We start from the raw sequence: 22,635 nt of genomic DNA on the forward strand, positions 1-22,635 counted from the left end.
AAGTATAGCTGTTCCTGCTTTCTTTTTTGGTCCATTTGCTTGTAGGATTGTTTTCCATCCTTTAACTTTGAGCCTATTTTTATCTTTTGTAGCTAAATGTGTTTCCTGGAGACAGCAAAAGGTTGGGTTTTGTTTCTTAATCCAGGCTGCCACTCTGTGTCTTTTTATTGAAGAGTTTAGTCCATTTACATTTAGAGTTAATATTGATATGTTAACATCTGTATTTGCCATTGTGTTTGTCTTTCCTTTGATTTTATTTATTTATTCTTTTAATAACTTTTTTTTTTTTTTGGCCTTCTTTCATTGTTATTCGTCCCTCTGAGGTTCTGGCTTTAGGACTCCTTGTAGTATTTTTTGGAGTGGGGGTTTAGTTGCAATGAAATTCCGGAGTTTCTGTTTGTCTGGGAAGGTCCATATTCTTTCTTCAAAGAGGAAGGAGAGCTTTGCGGGATAGAGTATTCTTGGTTGGCATCTGTTTTCTTGGAGTCTGTTGACTATGTCCCTCCACTCTCTCCTTGCCCGTAGTGTTTCTTCGGAGAAGTCTGATGTCAGCCTGATTGGTTTTCCTTTGAATGTTATCTGTTTCTTCCCTCTTGCCAGCTTCATTATTTTTTCCTTGTCCTGGATTCTTGGGAGCTTTACTATTATGTGTCTTGCTGTATTTTTCCTTTCGTCGTGGAAGTTTGGTGTTCTTCTTGCTTCTTGTATATCAATTTTCAGCTCCTTCTTCACATTTGGGAAGTTCTCTTCAATTATCTCTTTGAATATTTTCTCTGTTCCTACTTCTCTCTCCTCTCCTTCTGGTATTCCTATAACTCTTATATTTCCTTTCCTCATGGAGTCAGATAGTTCCCGAAGTCTTTCTTCGTTCTTTTTCCTTCGTACTTCTCTTTCCTTTTCTGTTTTGGTTCTTTTTATTTCTGTGTCTTCAAGATTACTTATTCGTTCTTCCATTTCATCTATTCTGCTTTCATTGCTTTTCCCAGAATCTTTAGTTCTTCCATTAATTCTTTGATCTCCTGCATTTCTTTTACTTCCCTCTTTAGGGACTCAATTTCTTTCTTCTGACCATTGTTTTCCCTCTCTAGGGACTCAATTGCATTCTTCTGATCGTTGATTATTTTTCCCTTATCATTGTTTTCCTTTATGACTTCTGTCAGTTTTTTAATCACGCCAATTTTAAATTCTCTTTCTGGAAGGCTCAGAAATTCTTCCAAGTTATTGTCTTTGCAATCTGGGGGCTGGCTTTCTTTTTGTGGTGTGCTTTTTCTCTGGAGAGTTGCTAGGTTGCGTGTGGTTCTTCTCCTCCCTACTGTCTGTTTTCTAATTTGCCGTATGCGTTGGGACACTGTGTTGTTGGGACTGGCCGGCATCTTGGGTGGGCTTCTCTGTTCCCCTCTGGTTCTTCCAGGAGTCATCTGTCAGTTTCAAGCAGCCTTTAATGGAGAAAGGTCCCTGTTCTAAAATGCCGATGTGGGGACACACTCCCCTGTGCGCCTGGTCTGCCCCGCGGTGGGTTCCTGCTCCCCTCTGGGCTTGGACTGCAGGCCAGAGGGGGTCTGGCGTGGGCGAACTTCCCCCGCTCACCTCTGGCTCCTGAGGAAGCCTTCTGCAGGTAGTCTTTACTGAAGAAATGTCCCTGTTCTAAAATGGTGATGTGGGACACACTCCCTGCGCGTCTGGTCTCAGGCACACTCTTCTGCGCGCCTGGTCTGCCCCGGCTGTGGGTGCTCGCTCTCCCTGTGGGCTCAGACTACTTGTTTGGAAGGAGCCAGGTGTGGGCTAACTCCCCAGCTGGCCACTAGCTCCTTCAGTAGCCTGTGCTGGGGTCAAGTCGCTAGGTGGCGCCAGAGATCTCTCCTAGAGCCCTTGGGGAGCTGATTTTCCACCCCGTGGGACAGGGAGCAGAGCAGGGATGGTAGGGTACACCTCAACGGCTTTGGGGTGCTGTGTCTGCCTTGTGCCCCACCGTCGTGGGGAACCCACGCCCCTAATTTCGTGCCCCGGGTCTCAGTTCCAAAGCCCTCAGTTCCAGGACGCGGGCTGTAGCCCAGATCAGTGGCGCGGGAATGGCGCCTTTTGAATCCCGCTCCCCTGCCTGGGCGCCTTGTTCCTGCTCACTCAGGGAGGGCCTCCGCCGTCTCCCCGCAAGCCTAGGTCGCAGGCGCGGGGACCTGGGCAGCTGCGATCCGGTCTGGATCCGCGCCACTTTCCGCGCAAGCTTACCGGGCGGCCGGGGCTGTGTGCTGGTGCTGGTCTCCTCCTGGGGGGCGGGGCTCTCTTTAATGGCGCCCGGAGCTCACCTCCGCGGTGGATCCTGCAGGGTTCGCCTCAGCTCCCGTTCACGGGGTGTGGTGGCTGCAATAGTTCCTTTCCACTCACAGTCCCGCTTGCTGCGTCCGTTTTTCTTGTGGGCCGTTTTGGTTTGTTGTTTCCTCCTCTCTGCCGGTCGGAGAGTGCCGCCTCTGTGGGCGGGGGAGGGGAGCAGGGTTCTGCGCTTCCCTCCCTTCTGGTCCTCTTTTATGGCCACTTTCTTCTTTGGGCAGTTTGCTGGAGTCGTCCGTTTATCTTCCGTGTCCCAGTTCTCACTGGGACCTGCCGCTTTTCCTCCCTATTAACTTTTTTTAATGGGAGATCTTACTCGCAGCGTCTCCTCGCCGCCATGTTGCTCCGCCCCCCTCTCTCTCTTTTTTTTAATGTATGGTTCACTTGCTCTATCTCTTCCCTTATCTTTTTTTCTTTCTTGCTTTGTGGATGGTTTTATTTTCCTTTAATTACATATCAAAGGAGAAACTTTCTGAGAAGACCATACTACTAGCTTAGAGCACTCCCCAGCGGACCAGACTGAAACAGCAGCCTAGCTCCTTGAGAGCCAACAGAGTCCCAAGTTGCAATTCTCCATACACCACCCCCTTTTTAAAAAAAAGATTTATTTATTTGTTTGTTTATTTATTTATTTAATTTTATTTATACAAGCACTGGGTACAGTCAGAAGCAAGGGAGGGTGAGAGAATTCACCAGAGCCAGAGCAGAGAGCAGAGCAGGCAGAAGGACCGAAGCACACTGCTGAGGGGAGCAGCAGGCGGCAGGAGAGGTCTGCGCGCCATGTGGGACCCTCCTCCGGTGGCCGGGGAGCAGCCAGGGATCCAACCGGCGCTGCAGAGGCTGTGGGCAGCTTCGCAACCCAGCGCTCAACCGCTGCACCACCGGGGAGGCCCTATACCCCCTTTTTTATGTTTATTTTTCTTCCCTGTCTCTTTTTTCCCCTTTTCATCTTTTTTTGGTTTTTGTTTTTTCCTATCTTATGATTTCTCTCCCTGCTATCATTATTATTATTACTATCTTTTCTTTTCCTTTCTTTCCTCTTTTTCCTCCTTCCTCTTCTCTGTTGCACCTTTTCTTCTCTCACTTTTACTTCTCTTTTTAAAATCACTTCTAATTCTTCTTTTTATCTTATTTCTTCTTTTGCACCCTATTTTTTTTCTCCTGCTCTCCCCTAGCCACCACCCAGAGGGACCTAGCAGCTCATTCCACTCAGCCTGCAGGTACCTCCCATTGGATCACTGGATTGGGACTCAACTTACGCTTGGTGGTATAGCACTTACACAAGACTTTTGAATACCCCAGGTGAAGATAATGGATCCAATTACACGTAGTGGGTGCTGGGGAAGCAGGGACTCCTAAGGCAAATCACAGCTCACAACATTTGCCACAGTAGAAATATGCCCAGGTGGGAGCAATGAGAAGCCCCCACCTCGAAGCCCCACCAACCTGAGCAACTGCCAATGCCCAGTAGGAGAGCCTGAAGGAGCCATGGCTGACATCAACCACTTTGCAGATGTGTACCCAGTTGGGAACTTCAGGAATATCCCAACTCTGTTGCCCTCCAATGCCCTGGGAGGAGCAACTTAAAGTAGCTTCAGCAGTGGTTCAGAAAGAGTGGAAAAGGTAGCTATAAAAGCTCTCATCCCTACCTCTACCCACTAACCACAGTGGCCCACACACAAGGCAGATAAATCTCTGCCCTGGCAAGAGAACTCAGAAGTTATGCCCACCAGCACCAGTGGTAGGGGGGTGCCACGAACTTGAAGGCAAATTTGAGCAAATTTGAAGGCAAACAATGGTAAGAAAGAAAAATACAAGTGATCAAGCAGGCCCTCCAGAGAACAATATACCACAGAAAGAAAGTCAGCCTCCAGAAACCAACAACATGGACAGGGAAGAATATCTCTGCCTGAAAGATAAAGAATTCAGAATTGCCATGATGAAAACAATGAAAGAGTTATGAGAAAAGGCAGAAAGAGAAAAGGGGCCTCCCCGGTGGCGCAGTGGTTGAGCGCTGGGTTGCGAAGCTGCCCGCGGCCTCTGCAGCACCAGTTCGATCCCCGGCTGCTCCCCGGCCCCCGGAGGAGGGTCCCACATGGCACGCAGACCTCTCCTGCCGCCCGCTGCTCCCCTCAGCAGTGTACTTCGGTCCTTCTGCCTGCTCTGCTCCCCACTCTGCCTCTGGTGAATTCTCTCACCCTCCCGCGCTTCTGACTGTACCCAGTGCTTGTATAAACAGAACAAACAAATAAATAAATAAATAACATGCCTCTATAAAAAAAAAAAAAAAAAAAAAAAGAAAGAGAAAAGAATACAATCAATGAATTGAGGAATGAGAATGAATCCTTAAGGAATAAATTAAAGGAACTGGAGGATTTTCAAAGCTTAGTGCAGGAGCTAAAGAATTTTAGGAAAAGGCACGAAAATAGAAGCAATGGAAGAACAAATCAGTACTCTCGAAGATACAGGTGATATAAAAAGAACCAAAAAAGAAAAGGAAAGAGAAGTATAAAGGAAAAAGAATGTAGAAACACTTTGAGAACTATCTGACACCATGAGGAAAGGAAATATAAGAGTCGTCGGAATCGACAATGAGAAGAGAGACAGAGGAACTGAGAAACTATTCAGTGAAATAATGGAAGAGAACTTCCCAAACATGAAGAAGGAAAAGAAAATAGACATACAGGAAGACAGAAGAACACCAAACTACCACAATGAAAGAAAAACTACAGCAAGACACATAATAGTAAAGGTTCCAAAAGTCCAAGAAAAGGAAAAAATAATGAAGCTGATGAGGAGAAAGAAACAGATAACCTATGAAGGAAAACAAATTAGGCTGACATCAGATTTCTCTGAAGAAACACTATGGGCAAGAAGAGAATGGAGTGACATATTCAACAATCTCCAAGACAAAAAATTCCAGCCAAGAATACTTTACCCTACAAAGCTTTCCTTCCTCTAAGAGGGAAAAATAAGAACCTTCTCAGACAAACAAAATCTTCAGAAATTCATTACCACTAAACCCTCACTCCAAAAAATATTACAAGAAACCTTAAAGTCTAAACCAACAGAAGAATGAACAGGAAAAACTGAATAAGGTAAAGAAAAGAACTACGAAATGATGACAAAATGGCAACTACAGACTCCTATATATCAATGTTAACCCTAAATGTAAATGGACTAAACTCATCAATAAAAAAACACAGAGTAGCAGGCTGGATTAAAAAAACAAATCCAACTTTCTTCTATTTCCAGGAAACATCTAATTGCAAAATATAAACATAGATTGAAAGTAAAGGGTTGGAAAGCAATTCTACAAGTAAATGACACCTAAAGTAAGGCAGTGACAATCCTATTTATATTACAAAAAGGTGAAAAGAGACATGAATGGTTACTATATAATGATCAAGAAAACAATACACCAGGAAGACATAACACTCAGCAATATATACTCACCAAACAAAGGTGCATCAGACAATTACTATTGATTCTGAAAACATTGGAGAAAATATGTATGCGGAGGAAGACTTCAACACCCACTCTCACCAATGTACAAATCAGTAAGACAGAATACAAACAAGGACACAACTGCCCTAAACAAAGATCTAGATCACATAGTCTAAACAGACATTTCTAGGACACCCAAAAGAAACAGAATATACATTTTTCTCAAGTGCACATGGATTCTTCTCCAGGATTGAGCACATATGGGGTCTCAAGATAATTGTTAACAAGTGCATGAAATCTTCCATTCACAGCAACACACATGGAGCAGGAAGGAATTATGCTCAGTGAAATAAGCCAGAAGGAAGAAGGAAAATTGGATGGTTTCACTTATAGGAGGAATACAGGGGAACCAAATAAGGGATCAGGAAAAAATAATAATAATAACTTAAAAAACAAAATTAACAGGCAACTATAAACCAGATATTCTGGAAGGGAGGGTGGAGGAGAGGGATGAAAACAGGGGAGGGAAGAGCACAAAAGACATAAAAGGAATCCAAATTGGGAAAGAAGTAAAGCTACTATTATTTGCAGATGATGTAATATATTAATATATAAAGAACGCTAACAAAATCCATGGAAAAACTAATTAAAACAATAAGCCAGTTCAGTAAAGTAGCAGTTTACAAAATCAATACACAAAATTAATTGCCTTTCTACTTGCAAATATTCAGCCTGGAGAGGAAGAAATTAAGAAAATCATACCACAAAAAATTAAATACCAAAAAATAAATCTAACAGAGGGGGTAAAGGATCTGTACAAGGGAAATTACAAAACATTGTTAAAAGAAACAAACATAAAGAAATGGAAAGACAGTCCCTACTCATGGGTCAGAAGAATGAACATTATCAAAATGGCCATCCTACCCAAAGCAATTTACATATTCAATGCAATTCCAATAAAAATCTCAAAGCCAATCTCTCCTGACTAAAAAGGGGAAGAATGGGGGTATTACACTTCCAGTCTTCAATCTATACTATACTATACTTCAATCTATACTACAAAGCCATAATAATTTAAACTGGAACAAAAGCAGGTACATAGACCAGTAGAAATTAACTGAAAGCCCAGAAATAAAACCACACATATATGGTCAATTAATCTAAGACTAAGGATCAAACAATATACACTGGAATGAGGAAAGTTTTTTCAATAAATGATGCTGGGAAAATTGGACTGCCATATGCAAAAGAATGGAACTAGGCTACTATCTCACAACATATACAAAAATCAACTCAAAATGGATTAAAGACTTAGATATAAGATCCAAAACCATAAAATATATGGAAGAAAACATAGGCAAAACACTCCATGACAGAAACTTCAGAAACATCTTTGAAGACTCGCCTCCAGAAGTAAGGAAAACAAATAAGAATATAAACTGGGAACTACATCAAAGTAAAAACGAGACAGTAACCAAAATAAAGAGACACCCAACTGAATGGGAGAAATTATCTGCACACCATACAACTGATAAGGGACTAATATAAATTATTTACAAAGAGCTCACACAATGCAACAAAACAAACAACCCAGTCAAAATACGGGCAGGAGAGCTAAAAAGGCACTTCTCCAAAGAAGAAATGCAAATGGTCAACAGGTATATGAAACGATGTTCAACATTACTTATTATCAAAAACAAATGCAGATCAAAACCATCTCACGCCAGTGAAAATTGCCCCTATCAAAAAAGCTAGAAACATAATATTAGAGAGGATGTGGTGAGAAAGGAACCCTCTTACACTGCTGGTGGGAATGTAAAGTGATCCAGCCACTATGGAAATCTGAACAGAGGTTCCTCAAAACACTTAAAAATGAATCCAGAAATTCCATTCCTAGAAATCTACCCAAAGCACCCAAAAAAACTAATTCAAAAGGAGACCTGCACTCCCATGTTTATTGCAGCACTATTTACAATATCTAAGATGTGGAAACAACTGAAATGACACAAAGAGAAGAATGGATCAAGATGTGGCACACATATGGAATACTGCCCAATGATCAAAAGAGATAAACTTATGCCATCTGAAGCATGGATAGAGTTGGAAGGGTCTATGTTAAGTGAAATAAGTCAGAAGGAAAAAGATAAATATTGTATGGTTTTGTTACCAGAACCCAGCTGTCTCAGCAGTGGGAGCTGGCAGGAGCAGTGGTGTTGTCAACCTGTTGCTCCACCACAAGTCAGTTGTGGCAGTTGCTCCTCAGAGACCTCTTATGTAACGGTGTGTACTTCCTGGATCGTGGAATGGACCAATCAGGTGTGAGCTATAAGCTGACTGGTGCTAAATGGTCCAATCAGACTTTTGTTGCCAGAACCCAGCCTCTCACCACAATTCAGTCATGGCAGTTGCTCCTCAGAACCCTTTTATGTAAAGTGCACTTCCTGGGTCATAGAATGGACCAATCAGGTGCTATGGGCTGATTGGTAAATGGTCCAATCAGCCACAGGATAGAAAAATGGCTCAATAAGACTTGTGGATGGGACACCCTGAAAGAGGATATAAGCCAAGGTTGGAGGAAGCTGAGAGGAAGAGATGCTGCCAGGCCCTGAAGAAAAGAAGACCCTTCCAGCCTCTGAAGAAAGAAGAAAAGAAGCATCCAGCAGCCACCCTCTGAGGAGGGAAGAGAAGCCAAAGGACTCTGTCACAGACTGGGCCTGGGTCCTGTCTCTGACATTGCCTGGAAGGAGCACCAATGGCCCTGGGCCTGGTGTTTTAAAGAGCTGTTTGTTGTTGTTGTAACCCAACAACTCACAAAGAGCTGTTAACGCTGGGTGTCTCTGACACGGCCTCTGCGGGACCAGGAGTGGCCATCACTACTGGCTAGAGCTGTCCAGCAATCCTGGTGACCGGTGGTGACCATCACTGATGCTGCCTGGGTGAGGCAGCCGCCACCTGTGGATACAGTGAGCACTTTGTTTCCCCTGTTTGTAAAATAAACCCCATGGTTATTGATTCCTGGAGTCTAAGGTCTCCTGCAATTGTGTGCTCGGGTGAGAACCCACAGACAGTGACCTCTCCTCTTATCGGGCACTGTCCTTTGTGAGGTAATAGCTTCTGGTTTTGGTTTTTGGCCTTTTGGGGCTTTTTGGCAGTTCTCTGGTCTCAGCCTGGGCAGGTGGGTCGCCTTTCCACCCTTCCATGTGGCCTCCGGCTATGTGGCCTCTTTTGTGGCCTTCTCCACCCCTGTTTCAGTTTCACTTATACATGTAATACAGAGGAACCAAACAAAGGATCAAAAAAAACCCTTGAAAGCAGACCAGAGGTATGAGGCATCCAGGACAGGAGAGAAAGAGGGAGGAATTAAGTGGGGTTGGGGGAAGCCTGGGCAGAAGTGTGGGAAAGCACAAGGCACTATAAGTGCGTTGGTGAAAGAACGACGGTGACCACTCCTGAAGGGAGAAATCCCATACTAGTGATCTAGTCCAAAAATTAACAATGATGTAAGAAAAAAAGAACTACATTTAAAAATAAATGAACTTAAAAGAAATTGGAAAAGCTGACTTTGAAGCTACTGTAATAGGCAACAGATGAAGGAGTTTGAGGGGAATCAGTGAAGATATAAGCAAATTAGATACTTGATTTATTACCGTTCTAATTATATTTTACATCCTAATGTTAGCTCAGTACTTGGCATATAAAAAGGATATGGAAGAAGGGAAAGTGGGAAGGGAATTGGTATTTATTACGCCCTAGTATGGTCAAGAATTGGATAAAAGCTTATTTTTTTTTAAATATATTTTTTGCAATGATTTTTTTTAAGATTTATTTATTTATTTATACAAGCACTGGGGTACAGGCCAGTGGCGCGGGAGGGTGAGAGAATTCACCAGAGACAGAGCAGGGAGCAGAACAGGCAGAAGGATCGAAATACTCTGCTGAGGAGAGCAGCGGGCGAGAAAGGAGAGGTCTGTTGCACCATGTGGGCATCTCCCCAGCTGTGTGGGAATTGAACTGGCACCACAGAGGCTGTGGACAGCTTCACAGCTCTGCGCTCAACCCACTGCGACACTGGGGAGGCCTAAATGCTTACTTTTTTATAGAAAGAAAGATAGGAAGGAAAAGTGGGGAACAAAAGTACTACAGAATATGCATTTTGTGAACATGTGTGTATATTACATAAACCTTTTTTTTTTTTTTTTACAGGCTCATCTGGAAAGAATTCAAAGAAAGTTACATAATTTATCCTTACAAAATCTATGCATATATATCTGTAAAGTGTATGTAATTTCTAGGCATAAACCTTTTTTTTTTAAATAGATTTTATTTTTAAAGATTTATTTATTTATTTATACAAGCACTGGGTACAGTCAGAAGTGCAGGAGGGTGAGATAATTCACCAGAGCCAGAGCGGGGAGCAGAACAGGTAGACTGACGAAATACACTGCTGAGGGGAGCAGTGGGTGGCAGGAGAGGTCTGCGCACCACATGGGACCCTTGCCCGGCGGCCGGGGATCGAACCGGCGCTGCAGAGGCTGTGGGCAGCTTCGCAACCCAGCGTTCAACTGCTGTGCCACAGGGGAGGCCCTACATAAACGCTTTTTCACAGACATACTTAATATGTATTTTATTAATCAGATTTAAATACATGTATTACACGTATCTATATAATTTTTAGACTGGATTTGCTGGGACTTTTATAATTTGCCCCTGATGGAAATTTCAAAAGAGGAATTTCATGAGTGTTTTGATAAACAGCAGCATAATTGGAATAAAGATTCAGTTTTCCAAACCGGTAACTTTAAAAACCAATGTTCACTTGTATATATAATTTTTAGTATTTTTGTTTATAAAAATCTCTTTTATAAGCTCTACTGTAATACAACAGTACATTTACCGATGTTTATCTGCATATATAAACATGACCCTCTAGTGGTAGGAACACTGAGAATCACAAATGCAAAGCCAATATGGATACTATTCATGGTGACCATACAGATGTGGACTACAGAACTTCATGTACTGCTACCTTCTCCTTTGTCAAACAGAAATTACCCTTACTAAATGCTTGCCTATGTCCAGGCATTGTTTGAAGTGCTTTCCACGTATTATCTCATCTCCTTTCAACAACCCTCTTTTCACTCCCATTTCAGTGATGTGGAAATAGTGACAAAAAGGTTAAATAAACTGTCCAAGATCATATAGAATGTGGTGACTTGAATAGGGGGTACATGGATATTGAACTAATACCACAACTGAGGAACTAAACACAATGATCTCAAACAAGCTAAGGGTTAGAGGAAAGGCATATGCTCTGCTGTGAACACAGAATATCACACACTTTGTTATTATGTGTAAGTTATTGGCAGGCAGTTGAGTTATAAACAGCTCAGAGTTTTTAGGAGGAAAAGTTTAACAATTACAAATCTTATTGTATGAGCTGTATAATTGGGTTAGATAGCTGTAGCCAGTTCCTTGATTAAAAGGATTAATTCCTTTCAGTTATTACCAAGAATATTCATGGAGAGTTTTGCTTAAAGCAGGAATTAACAAAACAGTCTGTGGACGAAATCTGATACAAATATGTTTTTACACATATAGCAAGCTAAGAATAGTTTATATAATTTCAAATGGTGGGGGGAAAGGCAAAAGAAGAATATTTTCTGACACTTGAAATTTATATGACATTTAAATTTCAGTGTCCAAAGACAAAGTTTTAGAGAGCCCAGCCACACCCGTTTATTTACATAACACCTATGGCTGCCTCTGCCACACAGTGGAGAGCCTCAGCTATCTACTATCTGATCCTTTACAGGAAAAGTTTGCCAACCCTAGGATTAGAGAATCACTATACTAGAAAATAAGTAACATTAGGAGAGCAGGCCAGCATGGCAGACTAACAGACAAATTTTTTCATCTGTGAGACAGAGAATACTTTGGTGTAACAGTGAGTGCTGTTAGTTATCGCCTAGTATTTCTTTACTAATGAACTTCTTTTACGGTATAGACAAGCTTCAAAGTTCTTAGATACCAGGTGTTCTGCACAATTACTCTCTAGATTTCTCGGGCAGCAGCACGCTTTCTTTGGAACTGAAGCTAATAGTAAAGATATTGCTGAGCAGAAAGAGCCTGCAAGCCCTCTGGCCTCTCAGGATTATTTTTTTCTCCATACATAGGCTCTCCCTGGAGATCAGCTACACTTTGCTGATTTGATTCTTTGAGTTTAGGTGTTTTCACATGTTCTTTTTCTATCTCATATCTTTAGAATAATTCTTTGTCTCTTTATATGTGGTAGACACCAAGTATGAGCTGCTTGCTTACTCTGTTTGTGTCACCATTAAGGCCCAGCACAACAGTGGCAAGGAATTCTAGTCAAATAACTTGCTCATCCTTGGACTATAATCTTAAAATAAAACTTTCATTTTTAAAAATTAAAAAAAAGGGTTGCAATGTACTTTATTATAAAAGACATGTTTCTCAAAGAGTTGACCTTAAAGTGAATTTCTGTTCACTGAGTCATATTATCCTACTAATTTTCATTATGAAATTATTTTGAGATTAAAATTAAGAGATACATTTTCATAGGAAAAGTTCACCCCCAAGACATAATAAAAATTAAAGTAAAAAATGAAGCAAATCATTGTTACATAAACAAAAAAAACATTAAAATGAAAGGTTAGTAACCAAAATACCCCTGTCACATAAAAGTGAGGACAGATACACATGAGAAGCAGATATTTCTATGGATTTCTTTCTCTTTTAGATACAGTAATGCACTAGACAGGAATACTATTCTTCTCATCAAGTTTATCTGTGGAGACTACACATATTCTGATTATCAAGACTGGGAACTCTAGAAGAATCTAGCTCCAACTGTGGAAGTTGACTTTCAGTGTGACTGGATTTTTTTCTGAATTGACTGATGATTTCGCACTGAGCTGCTAACCCTTAACCCCAAATTTTGCACTTAAAAGGGTAATACAATTTTGCTTCAGGTAGTTAAAACAAGTTCATTTTGTTTTATGTTGATTCTGTGAAAACAAAGTACTGAAAATCTTAGGATAAACTAATAATTCTGATATATAAATTCCCTATGTCCTCTTTTAGGCAATATTTTTAAAAACAACTTAGAGGTAGTGCATTTATTTTCACATGTTATACAGAAATGAGCTTAAGGCCAACCTCATTTATAAGAAATCGTTCTTAGCTGAGCTATGAATCTAATCCAGAAAGCAGGGCTAAATATTTCCATGTAAAGATGTAAATGTGCATCTCTAGGTTTTATAGGTTAGAGGTGGAAGATGAATGAGAAAGAGCTACTTTATTATGTAGGCTTGTGCTGGGAACTCCTAACTGGGGCATGATGAATGGGGAAGTGTGTACTCTCCATGGAGTGAGTGGTGCTGCTGTGTGTGGGGAGGGAGAATGCTGGCGAGAATGGGGGTGGATCCAGAGGATACTACCAGCTTGCTTTTGGGGAGGGTCCCACAGAGGCAATGGGAAGAAAAAATTGAGAAATTTTCACACCTCAGACTTTATTCAGACTTCAAAAGCCAGGAACAGTCTTGCAGTGTGGCCTGTGCTGAGAAGTGGGTAAAGGAGGGGGAAAACATGATTCTTGGAGAAATGTCAGGGTGGAAACAGCAAGATCACCAAAAGAGGCATTCAAACTTGGCTCACATGATGAAGTGAAGAAGTCTGGGATAGTATGTAACTCAAAGTGTCAAGAAATAAAGAACAACAAAACAAATGGTAGGGGAAAATAAGAAAGCAAGCAAATACCCTGGGAGGGAACTGTTTAGTGCTTTAAACTTGTGCCAAGAGAACCAAGCAACATAAAACCCATCTTGTAAAAATGCCTCACCATCATAGTTTCTACTCCAAAATTCCCTCATGTGAGAATAAAGCTTATTTGTGCACTAGAATGGACTATTTGTGTTGGATTGAAATGGACTGGATGAGAGAAAGGAAAATTTATTTAAAAAGAAAAAAGCAGTGGGGGAAGGCAAGGACCAGGAGGTGAATTTTTAACAGAAAGGCCTCTTATTCCCTATACCCAGGCCTCTGATCTGGGCTAGCCTTATCTTCCCTATTCTATCAGTCTGTTCTTCATTTACCTAACCCTAACCGTGGAAGAATCTCAGGTTCAGGCAAAGCACTACCATTTTGTTCTGAGGCACAGCACAATTTCAGGGGAATCAGGGAAAGGTCTCCTAGGGAAGCTGAGCATTTCATGTCAGAGGCTCTGGTCCGTTTGTGGGTCTGAGGCATTCCTTGATCCTGATGATGTTTCTGAGAGGCAGACATTGGGGTTTGCTTAGCGTGAGACTCTGGACACTGTCCCCTGGGCTCCAGTCCAGTGCCAACCTATTTACAATAGTCCTCAGGGCATGTGCTAGTATCTTCTGAGGAAGCCCTGATGTTTCAGAAGCAGATTTTCAAAGTAAAGACATGTGGGTAACTCAAGACTCAGGTTTAGGGGTGAACATGAAACAGTCCCTAAGTTTGGGAATTACTGAGAAGGCTCTGAGAACTTAACATAAGCTTGCCGATGTTTTGGGAGGAATTGGTTGGCTACTCTGACTTAAGATTTTAATTTTTTTATTTTTTAAAGATTGATTTATTTACACAAGCACTGGGTACAGGCCAGAGGCGCAGGAGGGTGAGAGAATCCACCAGAGACAGAGCAGGACACAGAACAGGCAAAATGGCTGAAATACATTGCTGAGGGGAGCAGGGGGTGAGACAGGCGAAGTCTGTCGTGCCACGTGGGAATCTCCCTGGCCGTTTGGGAATCGAACCGGCACCATGGAGGCTATAGACAGCTTCACAGAGCTGTGCCACCAGGGAGGCCCCTGACTTAAGATTTTAAATGGAAGTGTAGGATCCTTAGAGAATGTTAATTCCTAGAATTTTAATAAATGTTTAATAATTTCTTAGGGATTACTCAACACAAATACTTCTTAAGGACACTTATTCAAAATATATTGCCTGCTTCCTAAGAGTAAATTAGCCTAGCAAACCTTCCAGAGTTTGTTTTAATGGATGCACAATGCTACGCCTGTTAACTTCTTGGGCATTAAGAACACTTTGATACATACGGGTCCATTATCCAGCATCTGCAATTTCAAATTCCAAGTATGTCTGAAAACCAAGTTTTCAGGTAGCATAAAACTTTACTTCTTGGACATAAAAATCAAAGTCTTTATTTATCTTCAGTGTGAATATTCATGTTTCATTGAATTAATAATGCTATGTTTGACACGAAGGTGCTCCCCATGAGTATTACATGATACATGACTAATGCACCATAATCAAAAGCCCCCAAAATGCTAAATTCTACAACACACTTGGACCCAGAGATTCTGTCTAGGGGTTGTGGGTCTGTAGAGCTGCCTCTGGTTTATGGAGTACTGTTGGGACAGATCTCTCAGACTCAGGACTCAGTCAAATCCAAAGACTAGATAGCTAATGAAAATATTAAAGCACGTGGTTAGAGGAGGGGAGTGGCAGAGTGAGGAGATGTATGAGGGCTGGGGATAGTAAGGAGACACCAGAGTCTGCCCATCCATGGAAGGCAGAGGAGATATGAAACAATCACTCCTTGAAGTGTTGTCCTTGACACACTCAGATTCAATTTGGCTTCTACTAATTTCTCAAGCTTTGGATAATGGCTCCTTTAATCAAAGGGCTAAAAGAAGGACCAAGAGGCTCAGTTGGAGAAGTCCAATGGTCCTTAGAGAATTAAGCTGTCTCACCAGACCCGTTCATAGATGCCACCAATGATCACAACTGCCTAAACATACTTGGCAAAGAAGACCTCTGAATTCAAGAAAGAATCTGTCCCAGATGCAGTTTCTATCATTTTCCTATCATGAAGCATTCTCAGCAGCATTAGACTATGTGTCTTTCTAATTAGAATCTCATTCCCTTGAGCACAGGGACACATCTTACCCATTCCTAAGGCCTTGGCACTTAGCAAGGTGTGTGGCCACTAGTATACACGCGCTGCAAGTCTGCGAGCGGATCCAAGGAAGGCCCCGCCTAAATTAAGGGTCAGGGTTTCTTTTGCCCTCTTAGGTCCCGAACAGCTATGACAGGATGCGGATGGGTAGTTGCTTGGGCCTGGTCATATCTATAAATAGTGCTAAGAAATGATATGGAGAACATAGGTATATTTTTAGATTCTGATACAGCATTTATTTTTCCAATTAGTTTCTTTAAAAACCATAAAATTTCTACTAAGTTTAACTTGCACTACCTCCTGAGGTAGAGAAAGAAGGCAGGATCTGTTTATGGGGGAAAAGGAAAGGAAAACTTAAAAAAATCTTACTGAATAATGTCACAAGCAGTCTCAAGTCAAGAAATTTAGAGATGCAAAGAACTTCAGAAATCTACTAAAGCCACATATAGCATGTGTGTGTTAGGTCCAAAGACAAGGCTATCATGATGAAAACTGGAACTAGATCCTTATGTCCTAATTCACAGGTTGGCATTATTTTGATACTAAATGTGAGACTAAAGATTTGGGACTATCAACATTCAATTAGACCATCTAACTTCTCATGGTACTTCCTTAAAATGTAATGGACACCTATGACAACTATGACAATGTATCCAAAGGGAACTTATTCATTAATTAGCAGACACAGGTATTGTTATTTAAGAACTAAAATCCACTAACATTTATAAACACTCAGTTTACATATCAGGTTAACCACTTATAAAACAATTAGAAAAAATGAGGTTATTGTGTATAAAACAAAGAGATAAAAGGCATTTTTGTATTATTTTAAGATGTTTCGAGAAGTACATGTACTGGAAACATGTCAAATCCAGTATTTCCAGGTAACAGGCAACACTTACCACTGCCAGCACTCCCCTCTCTTTTGCTGCGGGAACCCCCACTGCCATCTCTGCCAGACTTTATACGCTAGGGCAAGAAGAAGATGTTTTTAAAAGATTAAGTGACATTCCTTCAAAGTTGAATATAACTAAACATTAATTTTTAAATTAAAATTACTGTGTAACTCTAGGTTCAAATTAAACTTTTGTAAGCAAGGAGTTCAAAATTTGTCCTCTAACAAGCTGGGTAATTAGTCCTTATTAAATCCTCCAGCAGCAATTACATTTAAAAGTGCAGGGTAATCTTTGCTTATACAAATAACTAAAAAACCAAACATTTTCTTGATGTGCTCAGATCTTAAAAATTATAGTTGAACGGTGAAACTACTATTTCTTAAGGGTGTGTGTGTGTGTGTGTGTGTGTGTGTGTGTGTGTGCGCGTGCCGCGCGGAGGAGGAAGAGTAGAAGGAACTTTACAAAAGAATTATTTCCTGCATTAATCCTACTCTATAGTGGTCAGACCAGAGTTGTATCAGGGAGAAAACAGTAAATTAATTCAACTCTACAATAAAGACACCATTAATAATCACAACATACCTAGCATCTATTTAACAGTCTTAGATAAAAATATAAGAAAAAGCTCCTAGATGTGACACTATTTTTTACATTTTGTAGTAATTTGTATTTTGCCTAAATGTTATCATTTTTGCCTTATTATGGAATCACCTCAAGTCATACTACCAGATTCTCATATGTATAATGGTTTGTTTAGGGATATAGAGTAGTTAGTGAACAAAAACAGCTTTTGTTAAATATTAACAACTGAATTAAAATTTCTTAATCTTATTTAGGTGTTTGATAATATGAACATAATTTCATATTTAATTCAAAGGTCAAACTACTTATATTCTCAACCCTGACAACTCTTGATATATATAATCAGATTATTGTTGAGGCTATGGTGTGCTAGGAAGAAAATCACTTCCTTTCAATAATTCAAGACTTACTTCTGTAAAATGAAACATTTTCCTAAAACTTAGGACATTCAAATATATGTAAACATGCTCAAATTTTTTCTATTAGGAAGAAAAAAAGAAAAACAGCTTTCTTAAAACCCCATCTATCCTTTTCCCTTCAAAACCAAAGGAAAATCTAAAAATGATGTAACAAAATAGTTACACATCCATAATTAGGATTTTTTTAATCAAAAATTAGTTTTCATCTATCCATAAATAATTTCCAGCATAAAGACCTATACATACAATGCTAAAATAATTAAACTCATAAAGACAAATGCCCATGTAGCTGGAAATTTTCTCAGATCAAATGTGAGAAATGACAATGCATACTACTTAAGTAACTACAAGTTTAGGACAATTTAGGAAAGAGAGCATTTTTTATGATTACTGTATTCTTTATCCCATTTATTCTTATTTCTTGCTTTCATCTAGAGATCAAATCCTTTCGCTGTCACCCATCTCTTCCTAATATTCCCCTTAAATCATTTTTTTTTTTTCCTAGCCTAGAATCATCCCACCGCTCTAAGTATATTCACATCAGGACTTCTAACTCCCTTGCTCGACCTCTTGTCTTTTTGCTTTACTACCAAGAGAAACCTAAAACCTGCCTGACTCAATGACTCCTCTTTTCTTCTCCTATTTCCAGGACGCTGTGGTCTGCTAGAGATAAATCACGCAAGTATGCGAGCAGTGTCAGTGTCTGGGAATCTCCACGGCTGCCTTGGTGTCCTCACCCATGCCCCACGTGAGCACATTTCCAACACACCACATTCTGTCCTGTTCACGTTTGGAAACTGACTGCAGCCTGCTTTTCTTGGATGTGCCATGGAATGCCCTCCATGGAATTTCCTTTGTCTTCCATGCCCTTTCTCATCTTCTTCCCAGTTCCCAGTTCTCCTTGAAGGCTCTGCTCCACTTTTGTTTCCTCTGGCAGAAGACCTGGGTATCCCCAGAGGATTCTCATTTAGTATGCACCCACTGGTCATACCCTGCTTGCTTATCTTTCTTTTTCATTACTCTCCTGTGGGAGGAGGATGTGGTTTTATTTATCCTCTTCCCACTGAATACCTGTCTACCACTGAAAAATCAATTTAAGCCACCATAATGAATCTTTCATATCAACCACTACATAAACAGTAGAAATTATTTTTGTTTGGAGGTTACAGAGGTGACAGTTTCAAAAGCAAAACCAAAACGTTTATCAAAAACAGAGTTTGATAAGATTCTAAGTTCAAAGGAATATGAACTATCAAGACTCAGTTACCGTTTCATCTTTCATATATTTTATACTATGGTAGCTTTATCGTTTTCAATTATGATCTGATTCTACCTTAGATGATGCAAAGTAAAGCCCTCAAAGGACAGAGTCACTGCAAGCAGCAATCCCTCAGGCAATGAGGTGCTAGGTACAGGCACAGAGGCCAGTGTATTCCACACTTAGCCTGGTAACTGGGCTTCCCTCTATGTGGTCAGGTGGCCTTGGCGGCCTCAGCAAAACCCTGTGGAACAACAGGAACCCGGGAGAGGGGCTGTGTCACACAGGTCATAACACAGCTGCTGCCCTGTCAGGCAAAATAAAACTTTTTAAATGTCCATTATATTTATTAGCATAAAGGTGATTCTTAGCAAGGTAATTTCAGCTGCATGAATGGAAAGAGTCAAGGTTAAGACTAAAGTGAGCTCAAGTGTAGATGACTTATTGTATATTTTCAGCTGGGATGAAAGTGGATAACAGTTGGGCAGATCCAGATTTTATGGGGCCTGAACCTTGCACATTTGGGGGGAACCTGATGGAGAAAGAGAATATAAAACTATGAAAATAAAATAGGTACATCAGTAAAATTTTACTTTAAAAAGGCCAATACAAAGGTGAAGCTGAAGCTTCACTCCCTACAGTAAAAGCCTCCAGCAAGGCAGCTCTGATGTCCTCAGGGTTTACAGGACAAAGATGCTGTCTGGGGCTCTCTGCCACTACACTACATTTCCTAGCTTACATGCACATACCTGAACATTACCCATCTAAGACCTAGCACAGTTCAAAGGATAGTGTAGGAAGACAATAAATGTTTGCTAAATATGGTCATAGATGTTCTCAAATGTGGTATATGAGCATTTCAATAGGAAAAATACTGATTCCATCTAGTCAGAGTTTTAATATTTAGTAAAGTTCACAGGCATTCACAATCACTTTGGAATGGTGAGACAAGACCTGATGGTAGATAAGAGAGGAAGTATTGAAACAATGATTAACCAAAATGGTTCTTAAAGGAAACAGCCATATAACAAAATGAGTACCAAAAAAAAAAAAAAAAAAAAGAAGAAAGAAAAGATTTGTACTGCCATGGTAAGTTGTCTATATTATTTTGCTAAAAATTCCATTTTTTTTAAAAAAAGTCCCATTTAAAATATATATGTATTGGTATATACTTGATTTATTGGTAAAAAGGTAATACCAAAGTACTAGTAAGTGATTCCTAAGTGGTAGGAAGATTTTTCATTTTTTTCTTTATATATTTTTCTTTCTTTCTTCTTCTTATTTTTTAAAGACATGAAATGCTTTATTTTGTGCTGAACCTCAGTACGAGTACCTTCCTCAGCTTGCCAGGAGCTGACCCACATGGCGCAGCAGACCTCTCCTGTCTCGCCCGCTGCTCCCCTCAGCAGTGGATTTCAATAGTTCTGCCTGCTCTGCTCCTCATCTATCTCTGGCGAATCCTCTCATATTTTTTTTTTTTATAGAGGCATGCTTTATTTATTTGTTTGCTGGTTTGTTTGTTTGTTTTGTTTATACATGCACTGGGTACAGTCAGAAGCGCGGGAGGGTGAGAGAATTCACCAGAGCCAGAGCGGGGAGCAGAGCAGGCAGAAGGACCGAAGCACACTGCTGAGGGGAGCAGCGGGCGGCAGGAGAGGTCTGCGCGCCATGTGGGACCCTCCTCTGGTGGCCGGGAGCAGCCGGGATCGTACCGGCGCCGCAGAGGCCGCGCGCAGCTTCGCAACCCAGCGCTCAACCGCTGCGCCACCGGGGAGGCCCCCTCTCATATATTTTTATTTAAATTCAAATATTTATAAGTCATCTGCCTGAATTTTTAAAGAAATATTTATTTTTTTAAATACTATGAAAAAAATATGGCATTCCTATTCTAAAAAAGACATGATGCCAATCCCATTTTGGGGGGAAAAAAAGGTAGCACACAGAGGAACAAAGTAGATATAAATAAAATGGAACAAATTAAACAAATATTGAGAGAAATTTTTTTTTCCTTTAAACCTACTCTTTAAGATGAATACAAGATAGTAAATGTCATACTCTATTTTTCTGGAATTGGAATAAGATCATAGACTTAAAATGCTGCTGTATCCTTATAGATCACCTATAGTAATGCTAATCAAAGTGTGGTCTGAAGGCACTGCCAGCCCACAACCTGTCACCTGTCCTTGAAGAGGTAAATACAGAACTTAAGGGGGAAGGTTCACAAACTTTGACATTGATTTGATATTTCTGACATTTAAGCGCAGGGCTATTTTTCTAGTAACATCAGACTGGGAAAAAAGGACCTTCACAATTTGAGAAATAACTTCATTTTACAGTTCTTGACTGGGTCACAGAGTAGACTAGAGGTCGAGTCAGGAGAAAAGTCCAGGCTATGATCACCATGTACCATGCTTCCCTTCCATAAGAATAAGGTTTTTGTCTAGTAGGACAAGGAGCAGTAACTTGTTTCCTACTTAAGAATTCTAAAGATTGGCTCTGACTTCTAATTCAAGGGAAAACAGAATTTAAACATTTTTTAGTGGTTTCAACTCCAAACAATCCATGAACACAATAGCATTTTCTTGCTTTCAAACCTCTACTCATACTTTTTCCTCTCCATACCAAACTCCATTCACATCTCCTCCAAACTCTCAGTCTGAACCTCTGTCTCCCTCATTGCCAGTTGAACCTGCAGAGTAACCTGTCTTCCTTTGAGCACCTCAGCACTGAGGGCAGTCCTTACACATTGCCATACCTTCAACAATGGCAGATCACAATAAATGCCCCATGAATGGATGAACTAATCAATTAATACAAGGCAATCAATGCATGAAAACACTGAAATTAAGTCTTTAATAAAAATGATTTAGTAATCTTCCCACTGGAAAATGTAGTCAATGCCCAAATCACATTGTTATTAGGGATGTATGTTCTTTTCCATATTTGTTCAACTTTGTAAATGCAATCATGAATAAGTGCACAAGATATTCTTTCATTACATATATAAATTTTATGAACTGCATTTTTTCCTTACAATTTTAAAACCATGCTGTTATGAGATTTTAATACTGACTCTTTCTTTTAAAGAAATATAATCAAAAGGGGTTCTGCTCAACTAATTGTTATTATTTTTTGGTACTAACTGGACATCTGGAAATAACTACCAACTACATTTTGTATCAGTTTTGATTGTCATATGATATTTTGTCAATTTAGCATTTCTTTATTTGAATAATTTAAAAAATAAGAAATTTGTTTTTTAAAAATGGAGTGAATTATGAATACTTCCTTTTTGTATTAGCAATTAAAACTTACTGCATTTTGTAAGTTATTGCTTCATCTTTTTTTCCTTCCCTTCTTCATGGTTTCTTTCTGCTCTCTAATCTTTGGTAATTGGGCTGATATTTTTCTCTTTCTTTTCATATTTAAAATATTCAGTCATCAAATACCTGCTTTTTCCATTTTGTCTTTTCCAGACATAAAGTTAAGTCTGAGAGAATTCTTGCACTTAATAATTTCTGTGTTCAGTGAAAAGAAGTGCAAAACATCTCTTAAAAAACAGTATTGCTAAGGTGCTCACAGGATTCAGGAGCCAAATCACACTGCTCTGGGATCAGAGCATCCAGACATCAAAGAGTGAGTCTTTCTTGCCTGGTCAACACTCCTGTGCCTAGACTTGGTTACTGCTGGCACTAATGAATACACAATGTGCAAAGGTTTCTTCTTAGAAATGTGGACACCCAAGCA

At 40.2% G+C, this 22,635-nt stretch overlaps 1 protein-coding gene across 3 annotated transcripts in view; it reads right to left on the bottom strand.

Moving 5' to 3' along the window:
* IFT88 (intraflagellar transport 88) overlaps window positions 1–22,635 on the bottom strand; it is a 156,565-nt gene that overhangs the window by 19,763 nt on the left and 114,167 nt on the right. For all 3 annotated transcript variants that reach the window (XM_037527358.2, XM_037527361.2, XM_054701801.1), the window contains one exon: window positions 16,636–16,702. In XM_037527358.2, coding sequence (XP_037383255.1) covers window positions 16,636–16,702 — 67 coding nt within the window. The remainder of the gene's footprint in view (window positions 1–16,635; window positions 16,703–22,635) is intronic.

Source organism: Talpa occidentalis, unplaced genomic scaffold (assembly GCF_014898055.3).
Source record: "Talpa occidentalis isolate TD23 unplaced genomic scaffold, MPIMG_talOcc4v2.1 talOcc4.5, whole genome shotgun sequence".
Lineage (NCBI taxonomy): Eukaryota > Metazoa > Chordata > Mammalia > Eulipotyphla > Talpidae > Talpa > Talpa occidentalis.